Source organism: Vidua macroura, chromosome 1 (genome assembly GCF_024509145.1).
Source record: "Vidua macroura isolate BioBank_ID:100142 chromosome 1, ASM2450914v1, whole genome shotgun sequence".
NCBI classification, from domain to species: Eukaryota; Metazoa; Chordata; class Aves; order Passeriformes; family Viduidae; genus Vidua; species Vidua macroura.
The window spans coordinates 2177888-2193294 of record NC_071571.1 but is presented as its reverse complement, the minus strand read 5'-3'; the positions used below and the strand labels follow the sequence as shown (position 1 = coordinate 2193294).

General features: G+C 53.8%; 1 protein-coding gene across 1 annotated transcript in view; it reads left to right on the top strand.

The window, feature by feature from the left end:
- Positions 1 to 5023: 5023 nt before the first annotated feature.
- WNT9A (Wnt family member 9A) overlaps positions 5024 to 15407 on the top strand; it is a 55019-nt gene continuing 44635 nt past the window's right edge. Inside the window, exon 1 of the mRNA XM_053996509.1 lies at positions 5024 to 5118. Coding sequence (XP_053852484.1) covers positions 5024 to 5118 — 95 coding nt within the window. The remainder of the gene's footprint in view (positions 5119 to 15407) is intronic.

The window sequence follows — 15407 nt, the reverse complement described above, 5'->3', positions numbered from 1 at the left end:
TGGGCCTGAGATTTGGATCATTTGTCCTTGGTGCCCAGCTGGAGCAGGAATTGTTTTGTCTCCCTGCTCTGTGCACAGAGCTCACCATGCCCTGATGTGAAGCTCAGACCCACACACTAAATCAGCACAGAATCTGAAAATATAAAAGCTGAAACCTGAGGCATCAACCCAAGGAAGGGATGGAGGTATAACAGCACCAGTGGCTCCAGCTCAGAGCCGTCCCTAGGGTGACTCCTGATGGAAAAAAAGCAGGAATGTGGCTTCTAGTCCATGTGTGGTCACTTGAAGGGAAGAAACACCCTGGAAGTCCACATGATGGTGAAAAAAGAGTGACTGGAAATGCAGGAGTGTTGGATTAAGCCCTTTTCTGACCCAGAGCTGGGGCACCTGAGAGGTGTTTCAAAAACTTTCATTCCATTTTCAGTCTCATGAGAAGGGTGAGACAATACAGATGTTATAATTCACTCCATCACAACCAGAAGCCAACTATTTCCTAATGACAATACACTGTCAGTGTTTCTTGGCCTATCAGCTTTAGCCACACCATGCTGAAAATGCCTTAAAGCCAATCATCTGAAATTACCCCTCGTGGGTCCTACTGCAATGCATCTTTCACAGTTCTATTTCTCCAGAGTATCTGGTCTTATTTGCAAGGCCATCCTCTGAATGTTTCCAGCTCCATTTCTCTCTCAGCAATGTCTGTCCTATTCCACGGCATTTCTAAGCCAGCATTTCTTGTCTCAAGGTTTGCACACATTGTGTGGACTTTCTGTCAGGCTTGAAGAATTCTCTACAAACCCATTTCTCCCTCTCTCTTGAACGGGAAAAAACCTCTTTGATGGCTTTGTTTGTTGTTTGCTGTGTACAGTGAAGTACACAAGGTGCTATCACGAAGATTGTCACTATAATAATGAATGTCTCTAAATTAAAGGAGGTGGTGCAGGGCGTGATCCCAGTGGAACAAACGCTGTCCCGTGGGCAGGCGGCCTTCCCGGCTCTTGTCTGTTATTTCAGCCTCCCTCCGGAGGGCAGAGAAATGCCAGGCCCACTTCTAATTCAGGGAACTGAGGAAGGGAAATGTGAGTGGCTCCTCTCGGAGGTGATCTGCCGGGAGGAAACGCCGCCGAGGGCTTCTCAGCTGTCCCGGGAACGGCCTCGGACACCCGGCCCAGCCCAAGCCTCTCCTGCCCTGCTTGGGTTACTCCAACCTGGGAGTCGCTGCCAAATATCTGGTGGGGAATCCATGCAGGACTGGCAGTGAGGGATGAGCGGGATGAGCTCGCGGGTGTTTTCCTTCCCTCTCACCCTCCTGTGAGTCAGTCGCCCCGCTGAGCTGGAGTCGCTGCCCTGCAGAGGTTGGGTTTGTGCAGAGAGACCTCCACGGGCAAAATCCTGAGCTCTCTCAGGATTTTTTCATAGAGGTGCACAGAGAGAAGAAAGAGAAAACAATTTCTATTTCTGCTCCTTGTTTTTCCCACGTGGAATGTGTTTGGAGAATTGTTTACCTGGGGTGATTGCTTGGTTGGATTCTGGTGAGGATTGTTTGAGCCTGATGGCCAATCCAACCCACCTGTGGCTGCACTCTCAGGAGAAGGTCAGGAGTTGTGAGTTAGATATGGTAGTTAGAAAAGTAGGTTTGTAGTTTTAGTATCTCCTTTAAATAGTTTATTAATATATTATAGTATAGTTATAATAAAGAAATCATTCAGCCTTCTGAACTGGAGTCAGACATCAGCATTTCTTCCCACTGGGTTCACCTGCATTTACAATATTGCACTGCAGAGAAAAACACCTGGAGCAAGGCTTTAGGGAGGGAAGGGAAGCCCTGCAGAAACGGTGAGCTGGGATTCCTGCAGAAAACACACGGATGGGAGTGAGGGCTCCTCTGGGATGGGGAAGCCTCAGGCAGGCTCCTGCTCCAGAGCTGAGTCATGGAGCAGGAAAACTTGAAGTCACCCTCCAGGTCCCCCTGGGAAGAGCCTGCTGGGGTGGACACAGCAGTGCTGGCTGAGATCCTGGAGCCTGAGCTGCCATGGGACGGTGTCACCCACAGGACAGGGACACGAGGAATGGGATGTTGGGACCCTCTGCAGGATGCCAGGCGTGAATCCTCACAGGTCACTCTCACAACTGCTTTGCCTGCAGGAGCACATCCCCAGCGGTGGGGTCGGGGTTAGGGGGAGGACACAGGGTTTGTGCTGGTGCCAGCCCAGAGGTGACAACAACTCTGGGACACCTTGTCCAGCCTTGTCCTTGCACCTGGCATCTTTTGATCCCAAAGAAAACAATTATGACCCTTTGGAATCTGCTTCCCCCCCGGCTCTGCTGTGTCCCTTCCATCCCGAACAGAAAAATTCCCACTTCCAGAGCCGTGGCACTGCGCCGATGTGGCACTGCCCTCTGCTGTCGGTGGCTGCGGGGACACCGCCCAAGGCCACTGCTCTGAGTAGAAACGCCGGGATTTATGTCACCCGAGGGATTCCTGAAGGACCTGAAAGCCACAAAGCTGTCCCAGGAAGACGCTGCATGCGCGGTCCCCAGGCATGACAAGCAGCAAAGCCCTGCAGGAGTCAGTGCCTGCTTGAGCTTCCCTTTTTCCCTGGCTGGAAGCAGAAGTGGGGACTATTTTTGGTGCTGCCTCGCTTTGGAAAGAGTCACACACGCCCAGGGCATCACCTCGGATCCAGCACCTCGCTGTGGGCAGAGAAAATGAGTAACAGCAAGGGTCTCACTGCCTTTCCATGAGCCACAGCTCTGCCTCGGGGCTGCCTGGGGGAACTGGAGTTTCCTTCCACGTGCTGGGATCACCAGCTTCTTGGGGATGTGCATGGAAAATGACTCTTAAACTGCTTTTTCCACCAGAGAAACGCTCAGGAAAAGCCTCCCAGTGATAACATTGCTTGTCCTGGCCTCCACCTACAACCCTGCGTTGCCTTTTCCCAAGCTGGAAGGGCTCGGGTGGCAGGATAAGGACACTCAGCATGACCCTGGCACTGGTCCTATCTCCCAAATTCTCCTCCAGGAAAGGCCTCTAGATGGGGCTTTAATGAAATATTGCTCTGGCCTCTGCCGGGCTGTGGTGGCCCATGGGGTTTCTGAACCCCAGCACCCACAGGGGGCTGACTCGGTGCCACTTCACTGGGAGAAGGAAACGGAGATATTCCCGGATAATGGTGAATCACATGGATTTGAGGAAGCTGGAATGGACGTGACACCCACTCCAAGCAAGTTTCAGCTCCCACCCCAAGGGGTGCTGATGTAGAGCCACAGTGGGAGCCCCACATCCCATGCACGGGTGGGTGTGGGAAGCTTTGAACTGTGCTTTTCCACAGGGATGCTTTTGTTTTGCCAAAAATGTGGTCAGGAGCTGGGCTGAGATGTTTTAAACATTAAAAAATAATAAAAAAACCATCTTTCTCCTTCTCATCCCCAAAAAAAGCAGAACCCACACAGTTTGCACAGTGCTGAGAAGACTGGAAATGCTCAAGGGTACAGTCAGAGGTGAGAATAAATTCACCGAGCTCCCAGTGTCACTCCAGGAGCTATTCCAGGACAAAAGGTTCATCCCCATGATCTCTCCCTCTGTGTGGCTCCTGAATTGGTGTGTCCACAGGTTCTGGGGGTCAGAAACACCGATGGCCCCATTCTGAGCACCCGAGGGTTTTGCTGCTCATCATACACCCAAATGTCACCTGCTGGGCACAGCTCCTAAACCCCAGGGACAGTGGCTTTTGAGGAGAGAGCCCTGTGCCAAGTGTCCTCCTGCCTCTGTCCCCGCGGGGACACGGGGTGGCTCAGCAGTGTGACACACACGTGCTCAGGAGGGGAACCTTCCCGTTCTCGGGTGCTGGAATTACCTCCAGGATGACGGTGACGGTGACATGGACGGACCTGGAAAAACGCTGCCGGCCAAAAGGGCGACACTTAGGGCATTAACTGTTCCCCCCCCCGGGCTGCTCGGTGTCCCTGCATTGCTCACAGCCGTGTGGGTGCGCACACGAGTGTGCGACGGCTGTGCCTTCCCACATCCAACCTCTGCACGACTGCCCAGATGTGGCAAACCTCCCCCCCTTGCCCAGCTGCCCACCCCGGGGCACACCCAGCCCTTTCACGACCGCTGGCTTCTCGCACAGCTGCCCAGATGTGCCACGCCTACCCCTGGCACGGCCACCTAGCCCTTGCACACCCCATCCTTGCCCAGCTGCCCACCCCTGGAGCACCCACGCCTTGCACACCTGGCCCTCGCCCTGCTGCCCATCCCTCGCCCAGATGCCAATCCCGCGCACACCCACCCCTGGCACGCTCATCCCTCTCCCGCCTGCCCATCTCCCTCACCCCCTGCACCCTCACCCCATTCCCACCCAGCCGTGTCCCACAACCCCGCGATCGCAGAATAAGAAACAGATTCAGAAACGGGCATGGGTGCCATTCTTCTGTTTGTTTCTTGAGGTGGACGTGGAGGGAGAAATGGAAAGCCCTGAGGAGCAAAAGGAGGCATTCCAGCTGGTTTGTTGAAAAGGTACGGAAATGATGTTGAGCTAGGAGCTAGAACTGGAGGATTCTTCCAAAACTCCTCCAGTAAACTCCGAATAATTTTTCCAAGATCTGAATGCATTGTAAAATTACTTATTAATGCACCGGCCACATATACTCCCTGCTTGACCCACAGGTGGGAAAACACTGATGCCTGTTTTCCCCTGAGGAAACTGAGGTGGAAGCAAAATGCTAATATTAATCGTCAACTTGTTTACGGTGAATCCCGCCGCGAATCCCCGTCTCCCCGCTCCGCTCCCGTTCCCCAGGACTCTCCCCGCCCCGCCGCTCCGTCCCTCCTCCCGGGGCGTGTCCCCGTGTCCCAGCCCGCCTCTCCTCCGTGTCCCACCCCCCCGGCGGCCCCTCCCCGGCCCGCCCCGCCGCCGCTCGGGCTCTCGCCGCCGGCCGCGCTATAAGAAGCGGGGCGGGCGGCGGGGCCGCAGCGGGCGCGGCGGGGGAACGAGATGAGCAGCGCCGGCGCCGCTGCAAGATGCTGGATGGACACGTCCTGCTGGGATGGCTCTCCTCCTGCGCGCTCCTAGGGCTGCTCGCCTGCGCCCCGCGGCCCTCCGCTGCCTACTTCGGGTAGGTGCCCCCCACGCTCCTGCGCCTTAACTTTTGCCCGAGTTTATTTTTTTTTTTTGATGCTGACGGGGTTTTGCGCCCGAGGTGGGGATGCTGCCGTGCGCCTGCGGGCGCCCTCCGTCCCTCGCGGGGTGCGGGCATCCCCTCCCGCGGGCGCGGGACAGGGGCAGCGACAGCGCCGTGCCCGCGGCTGTCCCGCGTCCCGGCGCTCGGAATCCCATCGGATTTGCCAGTCGGGACCGGGCTCTCCGGCAGCCGCGGGTCGCAGCCCCCCGGGAGCTGCCGGGCTGCCTCCCGGGGCCGCGGGCAGGAGCTGCCGGGGGCGAGCGAGCGCTTCGTTCCGCCGCTCCCCGCGCGGAGCGGACCTGTAGCGCACCAGCCGCGGGTTGTAACCCCCCCGCCACTCAGCGCGGGACAGAAAACTCCTTTTTCCCCGCAATCAAAGCGCGGGTTCCAAGGCCAGGTGGCGGCAGGCGGGCGCTGCCGGTTGTTTTTCCGGGGGGGATCCGCGGGTGCGGGCGCTGCGCGGCCGCCGCATCCCCGGCGCTCACCTGTGCGCGGGGCGGGGCGCGGCCGGCAGGGGGCGCTCCCGGCCCGGCGCGCGCCGCGCAGGTGGATCCCGATCCCGCTCCCTTCCCGATCCCGGTCCCGATCCCGGGGGTTTTGTCCCCCTTGTCCCGCTGTCCCGGCTCTGTGCGGTGAGCTGGCCCGGGCGAATCAACGCGCTCCTCTCCGACGCCCCCCGCAGCCGCGTCGCGGAGCCTCAGCTCCCTGCGGGGTTTTCCCTCTGTGCTTTTTTGGGGTGTCTCTGCCTCTTACCCTTAATTTTAGGCCATTTGTCCCAAAATGTTGTCGGGTTGAGAGAGAAGTTTGACGCGAGTACCTGTGTAAAGAGATTTTCGTGTAAGTTTACGCAACAGTGATGATTCTTGATTTTTTTTTTTTTTTTCTTTTTCCTTTTTTTTGGGGATGTTGTGTTGTGACCACTGGTAGGAGCCACCGGACCAGCCGTGGAGAATGTTTTAGCAGACTTGAGGTTTTCCCCCCTTCTTTCCAGTAAAACAAATCCTGGTGTTGAGGCTTGTCCATTGCTTGTGGTCTGGCAAAGTTTTCCAAACAGTGCTACTTACATCTTCTGTTTCCAGCTCCAGAACCGTTTCACTTCCTGCTGCTGGGGCTGGTTTTCTAAGGAAACAGCCTGTCCTGTGTGTGCAGGTTTTTAGGAAAAGCCCTTTTCTCCCTCGGCAGTGTGCAGAGGGCTGTTCCCAGGCATTGGCTCACGTGTCTGCCGAGGACCACCGGCACTGTGCAGCTGAATTGTGCCTTGGGGACTGACAGGCTTTGGAAGGAGCTTGGCTGTAGCTCTCCTATTAATCCCTGCCGTGCTGGTATCTGCTCTAGAGCAGCAGGTAACTCATTCCAGTTCCTTCTGGGATTTCTCTCTCGGCTTGTAGAGGTTTTAACTTTGGAAGGGACATTCTGAGCCGAGGGCAGTGTCTGCTGTCTGTCCTGACCGCTTTGGGTTTTCCTCTGTCTTGGTACAGCTGCTGTTTCTGGTTTGAGGCTCCCTCCCTGGCAGTGAGGAGGGGAGAGGAGATGCTGCCAGATGTGCACCCAGCCAGATGTGCACTCCAGGGCTGCTGTGGTGTGCAGTGGAGTTTGCTTTTGCAAAGCCTCCTTGTCTCTGGTTAAAGCCCCAGCCAAGGAGCAGCTGATCCCTTCTTTGTTCTTCCAAGAGCAGAGGTTGCACTTGCAGAGCTGCTGGGGACACTGGGAATAGTCAGTGCTGAGATCCCAGCTCCTGATAATCCTCAGTGAGATCCGACAAGTGTGTGTGGAAGAGCTGAGCTCCCCTCGCTGTGGCCTTCTGCCTGTTGATAAGGAAGGAAACCCCACCTGGTAAAAGCTGGATGTTCCTGCAGCACTTCCCAGGTCTCTCAGCAAGTGTCCTGGGTGGGCTGGTATTGATCTTTTTTCTTCTGCCACGTGCATGAAGGAGCTGCTCCAGGTGAGGCAGCACATCTGTTCACTCTGATAAATCCTTGCTAACAATTTGGCTGCATCACCTGAGCTAAAACCTTCCAGGCAGGGAGAGGGATGCTCCTTTTGAGTCCAAGGCATCACCAAAGCCACCTTTTGGTGGCCTGCTGGCCCCTCTGGGTGCTGGCATCCCTGTGGAGGAGGTGGTGGGGCACAGAGTGAGGCGGTGTTCAGCAGATGTCACGCTGTGGCTGCTCCCTTCCTCAGTCTGGAGGGGGACAGGGACAGCTGTGGATGATCCCTTCCCCAGCCCCAATGTCTTATTTCAGGGAAAGAATTCCATGTCTCCAAATGCGTGGCCTGGTGGGGAATTAGTGCCCAGAGACAGAAACGGGGCATGGTTACACGATAACGAGATTGTGTCAGCATGGAGTTATGTCTGTGCCTGCCCCGGGGGGCAGCAGGAAGGGATGCTGGGCTGGGGAGACCACGGCTGGAGGCTGCTGCTTCCCTGGAACTCTGGCTCTGGTGTTCTTGGAGGATGCACAAGCGGCTGAGCAGGATAAATGCCCTCTGGAAGCAGAGTTTGCAGTGTGTGTGGCAGCTGGGGCCGTGGTGCAGGTGGGGCTCTTGCTGCTGTTTTGCTCCGTGCCTAAGCTGTCTGACTGGGAGATGTGCTGAAGGTGGAGGGAGAGATGTGTGTCTGCCTGTGGAGGGAGAGACAGATCTTCCCTTTTTCTGAGGGGAATTCTGGCAGCCTGGGTGTTGCTGCCCTCCTCCCTGGAGCAGGTGCCAGCAAGACCCGGGGTTCCTGCCCAGGAGCAGCACCTGCAGCGATGCTGAGCAGAGCTGAGACCCTGCAGGCACCTGCTCAGGAGGGGTTTTGAGGGTTTGGCTCAGCCCTAACTCCTGGGAAACAGCTGGAGCAGCCTGGCTGCAGGGATCGGGGATGTGGTGATGCTACAGCTCCAAAACCCTTGGCTGATAAGAAACTTTTTGACAGAGAGAAAAAAGCATGCTTGCGAAACTGAGCACAGCCCTGCTGGCTTCTTGTGCGTTTAGAGCTGCCCCTCAGGAGGAGGATGATGATGGTGGTGGCTGAATTTTGGGCTGGGATGACTGTGGGAGAGGCCGTGCCTGCACCAGAGGGGGAGGCATTGCCTCGGGATCGGTGTCAGCCTGCTGGGATGCACTGGCTGCCCCAGAAGTGAAGCTGCTTTCATGTCCAGCCACGGCCTCTGCAGCTGGGCTGTCTGAGCACTAATTTGCACCGTATTCCTACTGCCTGCTGGGGGGAGCTTGGAGCAGCCCCAGGCTGCCGGGATCCCTGAGAAAGCATTGCATTTCACTTTTCCTCCCCGCTCTGCTTTCCCGGTGCCTGACACGCTCGGGGTACCTCCCCTCCCTCCCTCCCTTTCCCCTCTCAAACGTGGCTGGGGGTGGTGGAAATGCCAGAGCGGCATCTGGGAATTGTGTTGGGACTTGCACTTCTGGGCTTTGGAAGTGGCAGGTGACGAGATTAGCCGTGCTGGGGTGACAGGGTGGCCGAGGAACTTCAATCCTGCTGTGCCCTGAGCTGGTGGGAAGGGAAACCAGCCCGCAGGAGCTTCTGCTTTCCTGAGCTGCCTGATCCGTGGATCTGAGGTGACCCAGGCCATAAATCAACCCCCCTCTATTTCTGTTTTTGTGGGGTCTGATTCAGTTTTGATGCACCTCTTAAAAAAAAAAATAATTCTCGCTGGAAGAAGTGTTTCTCCTGCCGGTTGGGATTTGCTCTGCTTTCCCTCCGGGAGCAGAAGGATCCCAGCAGCTCTGCCCCCTCTGCAAACACTTGTCAAGACAGTAGTAATGTTACAAGTGGCTCATGCTTACATAGTGTTTATATTGACAGATTGCAATGTTCTGCATAAATGTAACTGATCTGTCCCCTGCACGCAGGCAACAGGAACCCTCAAATGCTCACGGGGTGGGGAGAGGGAGGGAGGGGAAGCATAGCTTGCCCTAATTTACCAACACACCACTCCCGAGAGCTGCGCTGGGGCTTCGCAGTGTGGGAAGCGCCGTGTATTTTTATTCCCTTTGGCAGGTGCAGGAAAAGGTGCCCTGCTCCGAAACCTCGTCGTCCAGGCTGTGATTTTTGTTGAGGGAGACTTAGGAAAGAGGGGGATGCTGGACTCGAAGGGGCTGTTCGGGCGCTGCGAGCGCTCTGGCGTGGGGTTCCTGAGCGGGGCGCGAAGCCACGGCGAGTTCCAGTGTCACCTCCAAATAAAAGCAACCCCACGGGCTCTGCCCCTGTTTGTGCAGCCCGTGGGCCACGCTGGGCGATGGCAGCTCCCGTGTGGCCGTCACTGGAGGGTGGTGTGGGGCCACCTGCGGCCTGCTGGCCGCGGTGGCTTCGCGGGCGCGCCCGCCGGGCCCTGGCGTGTGTGAGATGGAGCAGCTGCTTCCCAGCACAACCCAAAAAAACAAAACCTGGCCCTGGCTGGCGAGGAGGCAGGAATGCGGCGCGCAGGCAAACACAGCTGGAGCGCCCGGAAAGGACGGCTCGGCCATCCCGCCCTGAGCCGCGCGTTCTGCCTCTCCCGCGCGGCTCCGCGGGGTTTCAGCTGCTGGGTTTGGGGTTTTCCTTGGAAAACTGGGAGGGTTTGCCTGGTTTGGGCAGGTGGGATTTTCTTTTTTTTCTTCTTCTTTTTTTCTTCCTTCCTTGCTTTTTTGGAGCTGGGTGAGTCGTCACTGCTGCGAGTCCTGCCTGGCTTGGCTCCCAAAGTTGGCCTCTCTGGGTCAACTCAAAGCAGTGTTTAACCTCCATTCCTTTGGAAAGGGAGCCCCGTGCCCAGAAGCAGCATTTGCTTTGGAGGTGCTTGGAAGTGGCACTGGATTTGATGAGGCGCCACAAGCGTGGTGACAAAGCCAGGAATATTTGGAAAAATAATTGTGCCAGATCTGCATCCTCGTCCCTGGGGAGCAGGATTCGTCCCAGAGCGGGCTGGGAAGTGCCTGGAAGCTCCTCCTGCCTGCAGAGGATGGAGCAGTATTCACTCAGACAAGAATGAGTATTTTTTTTTTTGGCTTAAATAGTGGACTGATCATGTTGCTTGACATTTTGGATCTACTGTCTTGTGCCTCAGTTTCCCTCACCTGAGGCTGTTGCTCTCTGAACTCAGGTTAATGATGAGCTCTGCTGCAGCCTCCGTGTCCAAATATTGCTTTTTTTTCTTTTTTCCCAGTGCTGTAAATGACACGTTGGAGGGGGAAGATGGGTTGTTAGGAGGATATTGAGCGGATACCTGGCAAAGCAGGAGGCTGGTGACTTCCTTTAGCCTGACTGGTGATGCAGAACCAGAGACCAGGAATCCACAGGACTCTGGTCTCCTGCTGAAAGGCCTGGTCAATGATTAACTTGATTTCTGGGAGCTGCTGACAACAATAAAAGGGAGTCCAGCCCCACAACCCCAACACAAAAAGCCCCAGAGTGTTTAATAATTAAAGGCCTCGTGCTTTATCGGGGTAATGAGAATGGCCTTAAGGCTCATTTGGTGGCAGGTAATTGAATTAGGCTGTGGGATTGGGAAGGGAGAGCAAGTTAAGTGGAAAGTCTGGAAGACTGCACGGAGAAGCCTCTGTGATGCAGCTTAGTCTGAATCTTTCTGGCCAGAGCAATTTTTGTCAGTTTTTGCCGCTTTCTTCATTTTTCTGTCGGATTAATTCATTGTGCTGGCAGACTTGGTGTAGTTGCCTCTTGGAGAGTCATGGACTGATTTGGGATAGAAAAGATTTTCTAGTTCCACCTCCTGCCATGGGAAGGGACACTTTCCACCATCCCAGGCTGCTCCAAGCCCTGTCCAACCTGCCCTTGGACACTTCCAGGGATCCAGGGACAGCCACAGCTGCTCTGGGAAATCTGTGCCAGGGCCTCTCCACCCTCACAGAGAAGAATTTCCTCCTAATACCTCACCTAAACCTATTTTCTTTCACTTTAAAACATTCCCAGTCATCCTATCGCTATCTACCTGTGTAAAAAGTTCTCCCCAGCTCTCTTGTGGATATTCCTGGCCCAGGGGTGCTCCATTCCATTCACTTCGTTTAAGGACATGCTGACAGTGTTGTTATTTCTAATAAATGTTGGTATTTAAACATTCTTTAAGGTTTTTTTTTTAAGTGGAAAATCTGAGTCAGAAGAAACTGCTGAGCTTAAGCTGTTGTGGGGGTGGCCGGGCAGCCAGAGGAGCTGCTGGACCAGTGACCATCACTGGTATTTCCAGAGTATGAGGCATTCGTGGTCCAGAGCTGCATGAGGGGTGGTGGGACATGGAAATCTTGGCTCAGGAGAGCTGAAGACTTGGATTTGCCTTCCCTGTCTCCTGTTTGATCCCTGTGCCTTGTTGCCTTCTAAGAGAGAGTTAGGTTGGAAGGGGATTTTGAAGCTGTTAAATCAGGATATCCCCACTGGGGGGACCACCCGAGGTGGGAGGATTTCTGAGGCCAGAAGCTCCATGCAGATCCTCTCTGCTCCAGTTCCACGGAATAATGTGGCCCCTTAGGGCTTGCATTCTGTGGCCACCTGAGTTCTGTAGAAGACAAAGGGGTCAACGCTTCCCCTGATGTTTGAGGAGAGGACTTGATGCATTCCAAGTGTCTTTATCTGCTCCCCCTCAATTTCTGGTTCCAGCTGCCTCCTGAGAGACCCCTCTGGGGTGGGATGGCGCCGAGTTCACGCTGAAACCTTCTGTTAGACACAAACTTCCCAAGTTCCCAACTCCCAGGGGTGTGTTGGAGCAATCCAAGAACTCTCCTGGACCCGGTTTTCCAACCTAAAACCTGCTGAGCCTCTGGCTTCCCTCCACACTGAAGCAGCCCCTTCTCTCTGCAGCCAAAACAGCTCTCAGGTGGCTTGTAGTGTGTTCATACAACTGGTTCCTTGACCTGAGGAGCCCTCGAGCACAGGACCTGGTGTTTGCACTCTTAAATGGTCTTGGGGGGCCGCTGCTCCTCCTGCAGAACGTGGCTGCAGGCTCTGGACCAACATGAGCCAGGTAGGATTTGCTTTCCTGACTTTTTCCAGAGCTCAGGAACCAGCTGAGGTGAAGTTGAGAGGACCCAGAAATTATGAGGATTATTATTATGGAAAGGGTTAACCCTTTAGAAGCTTTTTTTTTTTGACGTCAAGATGCAAATTTTTTTCCTCTTCTCCTGTTTGTAACTGTGCTTTTTAAGGTTCCTTCAGATGGTGGCTGTAAGTGCTAATGAGCCTTATCTCTCCAGATACTGTCATAAAACACACTTATGGAGTTTATCAGCTCAGCAAGCTTTACATTTTATTGTAATGTGTGTTTGCACTTCCCCAAGTGGAACAGGGAGTATTTTGATTCCGTGGATAAACACAGCAGTTACAGGATTTGCTGGAGCTGATAGAAAAATCTATCCCGATTTTTTTTTTTTTTTTTTTTTTTTTTTTTTCCTTCCCTTCTCTCCCCACCTCTCAGCCCTTACCAGGAACTCTTGTTTCAAATGAATCAAGCAGCTCCTGACTGTGCTCTGTGGCCTTCCAGTCTGCAATTATAAACCATTCTCTAAAGTGTGGGGGGAGCATTTTATTCAGTTGCTGAAAGATTTTGGGGGAAGGGGAAAGGACAGGTTAAAAAAAACAAAACTCTTTTTTTTTTTTTTTGGAGTTAGGGGGAAGAACAGAGGAAAACCTCTTTTCTCTTCATCCACCACAGAAAATGCAAACTCAACAGTGTCTGACAGTAAGGCTGAGTCTGGGATACAGCATGGAACACCCAATTCCTGTTGATTCCCAGCAGGCTGGATGGGAGTTGGCAGGAATTTTATGAGCAGATTCATTTGGCCTAGCTGATTAAAATAGCATTAGTTGGTCATGGAGTTTGGGGCAAACTTGCTCTGATTTCTGCATTTGCCACGCACTGGACGGAGGAATTTCCCAACTGGAGCAAAACTTTCCTTTCTTGGAAAAACTCCTTGGGGTCTTCCAGAGAGTGAAGCAGCAAAATTGGCCGTGGAGCAGAGCAGGAGGTGGCTTTTGTGGTGTGGAGCAACAGATGATTTCCCACAGACATGACTGAAGCACTGAAAGAGGCCCACAGGGACATCTGAGCTGAGCTGAAAACCCTCCCTGATGGCTGGCTGAGGCAGTCCTGGGAGGAATGGGCAGAAGTTGAACCAGAACCTTGGTGTGCTGTTGAATCTCTCTGGATTTCTGTGGAGCAGCATGCCAGCACAAAGAGGGTCAAGCCACTGTTGTTTTCAAATCCTCTTGGAAGGGGTCAATTGATGAGCAAAAGAAATAATATCAAAAATGAGCAGCTGATTTTGAAGTACCCAGGGGGGTGTGTAGAGTGTGACCCCTGGGTGATGCATGGCAGGGGACACAGGTGGCAAAATGAATTGTTCTGACTCACAGGACCCACAGCTTGGCACTGGGATTTCTGCCCCTGGGTCTTCAGCACTCTGGCCATGGAGAGACCTCAGAGCTCCTTCCCGGGGCTCCAGGAGAGCTGGAGAGGGACTTGGACAAGGGATGGAGGGACAGGACAAAGAGAAATGGATTCCCACTGCCAGAGAGCAGGATGAAATGGGATATTGGGAAGGATTTCCTCCCTGTGAGGGTGGGGAGCCCTGGCACAGGGTGCCCAGAGCAGCTGTGGCTGCCCCTGGATCCCTGGAAGTGCCCAAGGCCAGGTTGGATGGGGTTGGAGCACCCTGGGATGGTGGAAAGTGCCCCATGGCAGGTTCTTCTCATGACTTGCTGGGAATTTTGCAGCCTTCCCTCCCCTGATCCTAAAAGGAACAGCACAGAGGCATTGCTGTGCCCTGCTCCTCGTGGCTTTCCTGCAGCTAATTCCCAGTGTAGACCTCAGTGGGAACCCCTGTTGTCAACCCCTGCTTGAGCTGGGGGCATTGCTTTTTCACTATTTTAATATTATTAATAATAATACAATTTAAATTAAACATAATAATATAAGCACAATAATAAATATGTAATAAAACCAAAACTATTAATAATAAATATAATGAATATAATTTAATTAATATAATTTCTCATTATCATCTCTTTAGATTAATTTTTTTTTTTTTAAAGACTTATGACCTGAGGTTTGGTATTGCAACAAAACAAAGCCAGGCACCCCTGGAGGTGTAACTGTACATTTTTTAAGAGATGGCAGCTGAGGATTTTTGGGTGAAGATGGTTCTCTCCAGAGGACCCTGTGGGGTTTTCCAGCTCTGTTTTAGGATCACTGTCAGCAAACACCTCGCTCTCCAAAGTGTCCAAGGAGTGAAGTTGAATTTTCTGGACGTTGGATAATTCTCCTTGCCTGTGGCTGAAGCTGGGATTGGGGTGGCTGCAATTTGCCCTGGTGCCACGCTTGGGATCTGTGGGAGATCCCTGGCAGCTGGCTGCTCTTGGGACGAGGTTTTTGGGGTGGATTTACCCTGCTGAGCTCCTCGCTGCCTGCAGCAAGGCTGGCTGCCTTGCTGCCAGGAGCTCTGCCAGATTCCTGCAGGGGGAAACAATTTTTGCTTCCCCCAAATTTTGCTGTGGGCTCGGTGTCTCTGATTTCTCTGGAAAACCAGTCCTTCGTGTCTGCCGTGGTGCAGAGCCTCTCCTGAGGCAGGGGGGAGCGGTGGGCGAGGGCTCATCAGACAAGGCTTTGAGAATTACCCAGATAATCAAAGGAAATGTGATTCCACTTGAGTTGACCATGGAAAGGCTGCTGTGTTTTGGTGTTTCTCAGCTTTTTTACATCCCGGATTGGGAACCTGGGGGCCAGCTCAGTGACTGCAGTTGGGATGAGCGTCCACCTTGGACTGGATCCACTGGTGTTGGCTGCAGAGCCTCTCCCAGGGCAATCCATGACTTCAGGGGACCTTTCCCAGCTCAGGAACGTGGAGTTCAGCTGCTCTCCAGTGCTGCCCATCTCCTCTGACAAGAAACCCAATCCTGCAGCCCAAACCCCTCTGGGGACAGTTCACCAGAACTGATACTTGGTTTAAAAGAACTGACTTGTTTGGCTTAATCTTGACAAAATTCTTTTCTAGCCCTAATCCTCTCCCAGCGTAAGGTGAGATCTTGAAATACCTGGCAGACCTAGAGCTCAGCTCTCTCTCTGCATCTCTGGGCCTCTCTGCAATCAAAGGTGAGGGGGGCAGAGGCATTTTCAGCCCCTGCCAAAGATAAATCTCCTGCTGGGAGCAAGCAGGGAGCTCTTTCCCAGTCTGTGGTTAACAAGTTGATCTGACAGGCCAGAGGTGAAGCAGCCACTTGAGCTGAATTACAGGGTCTGACCAAA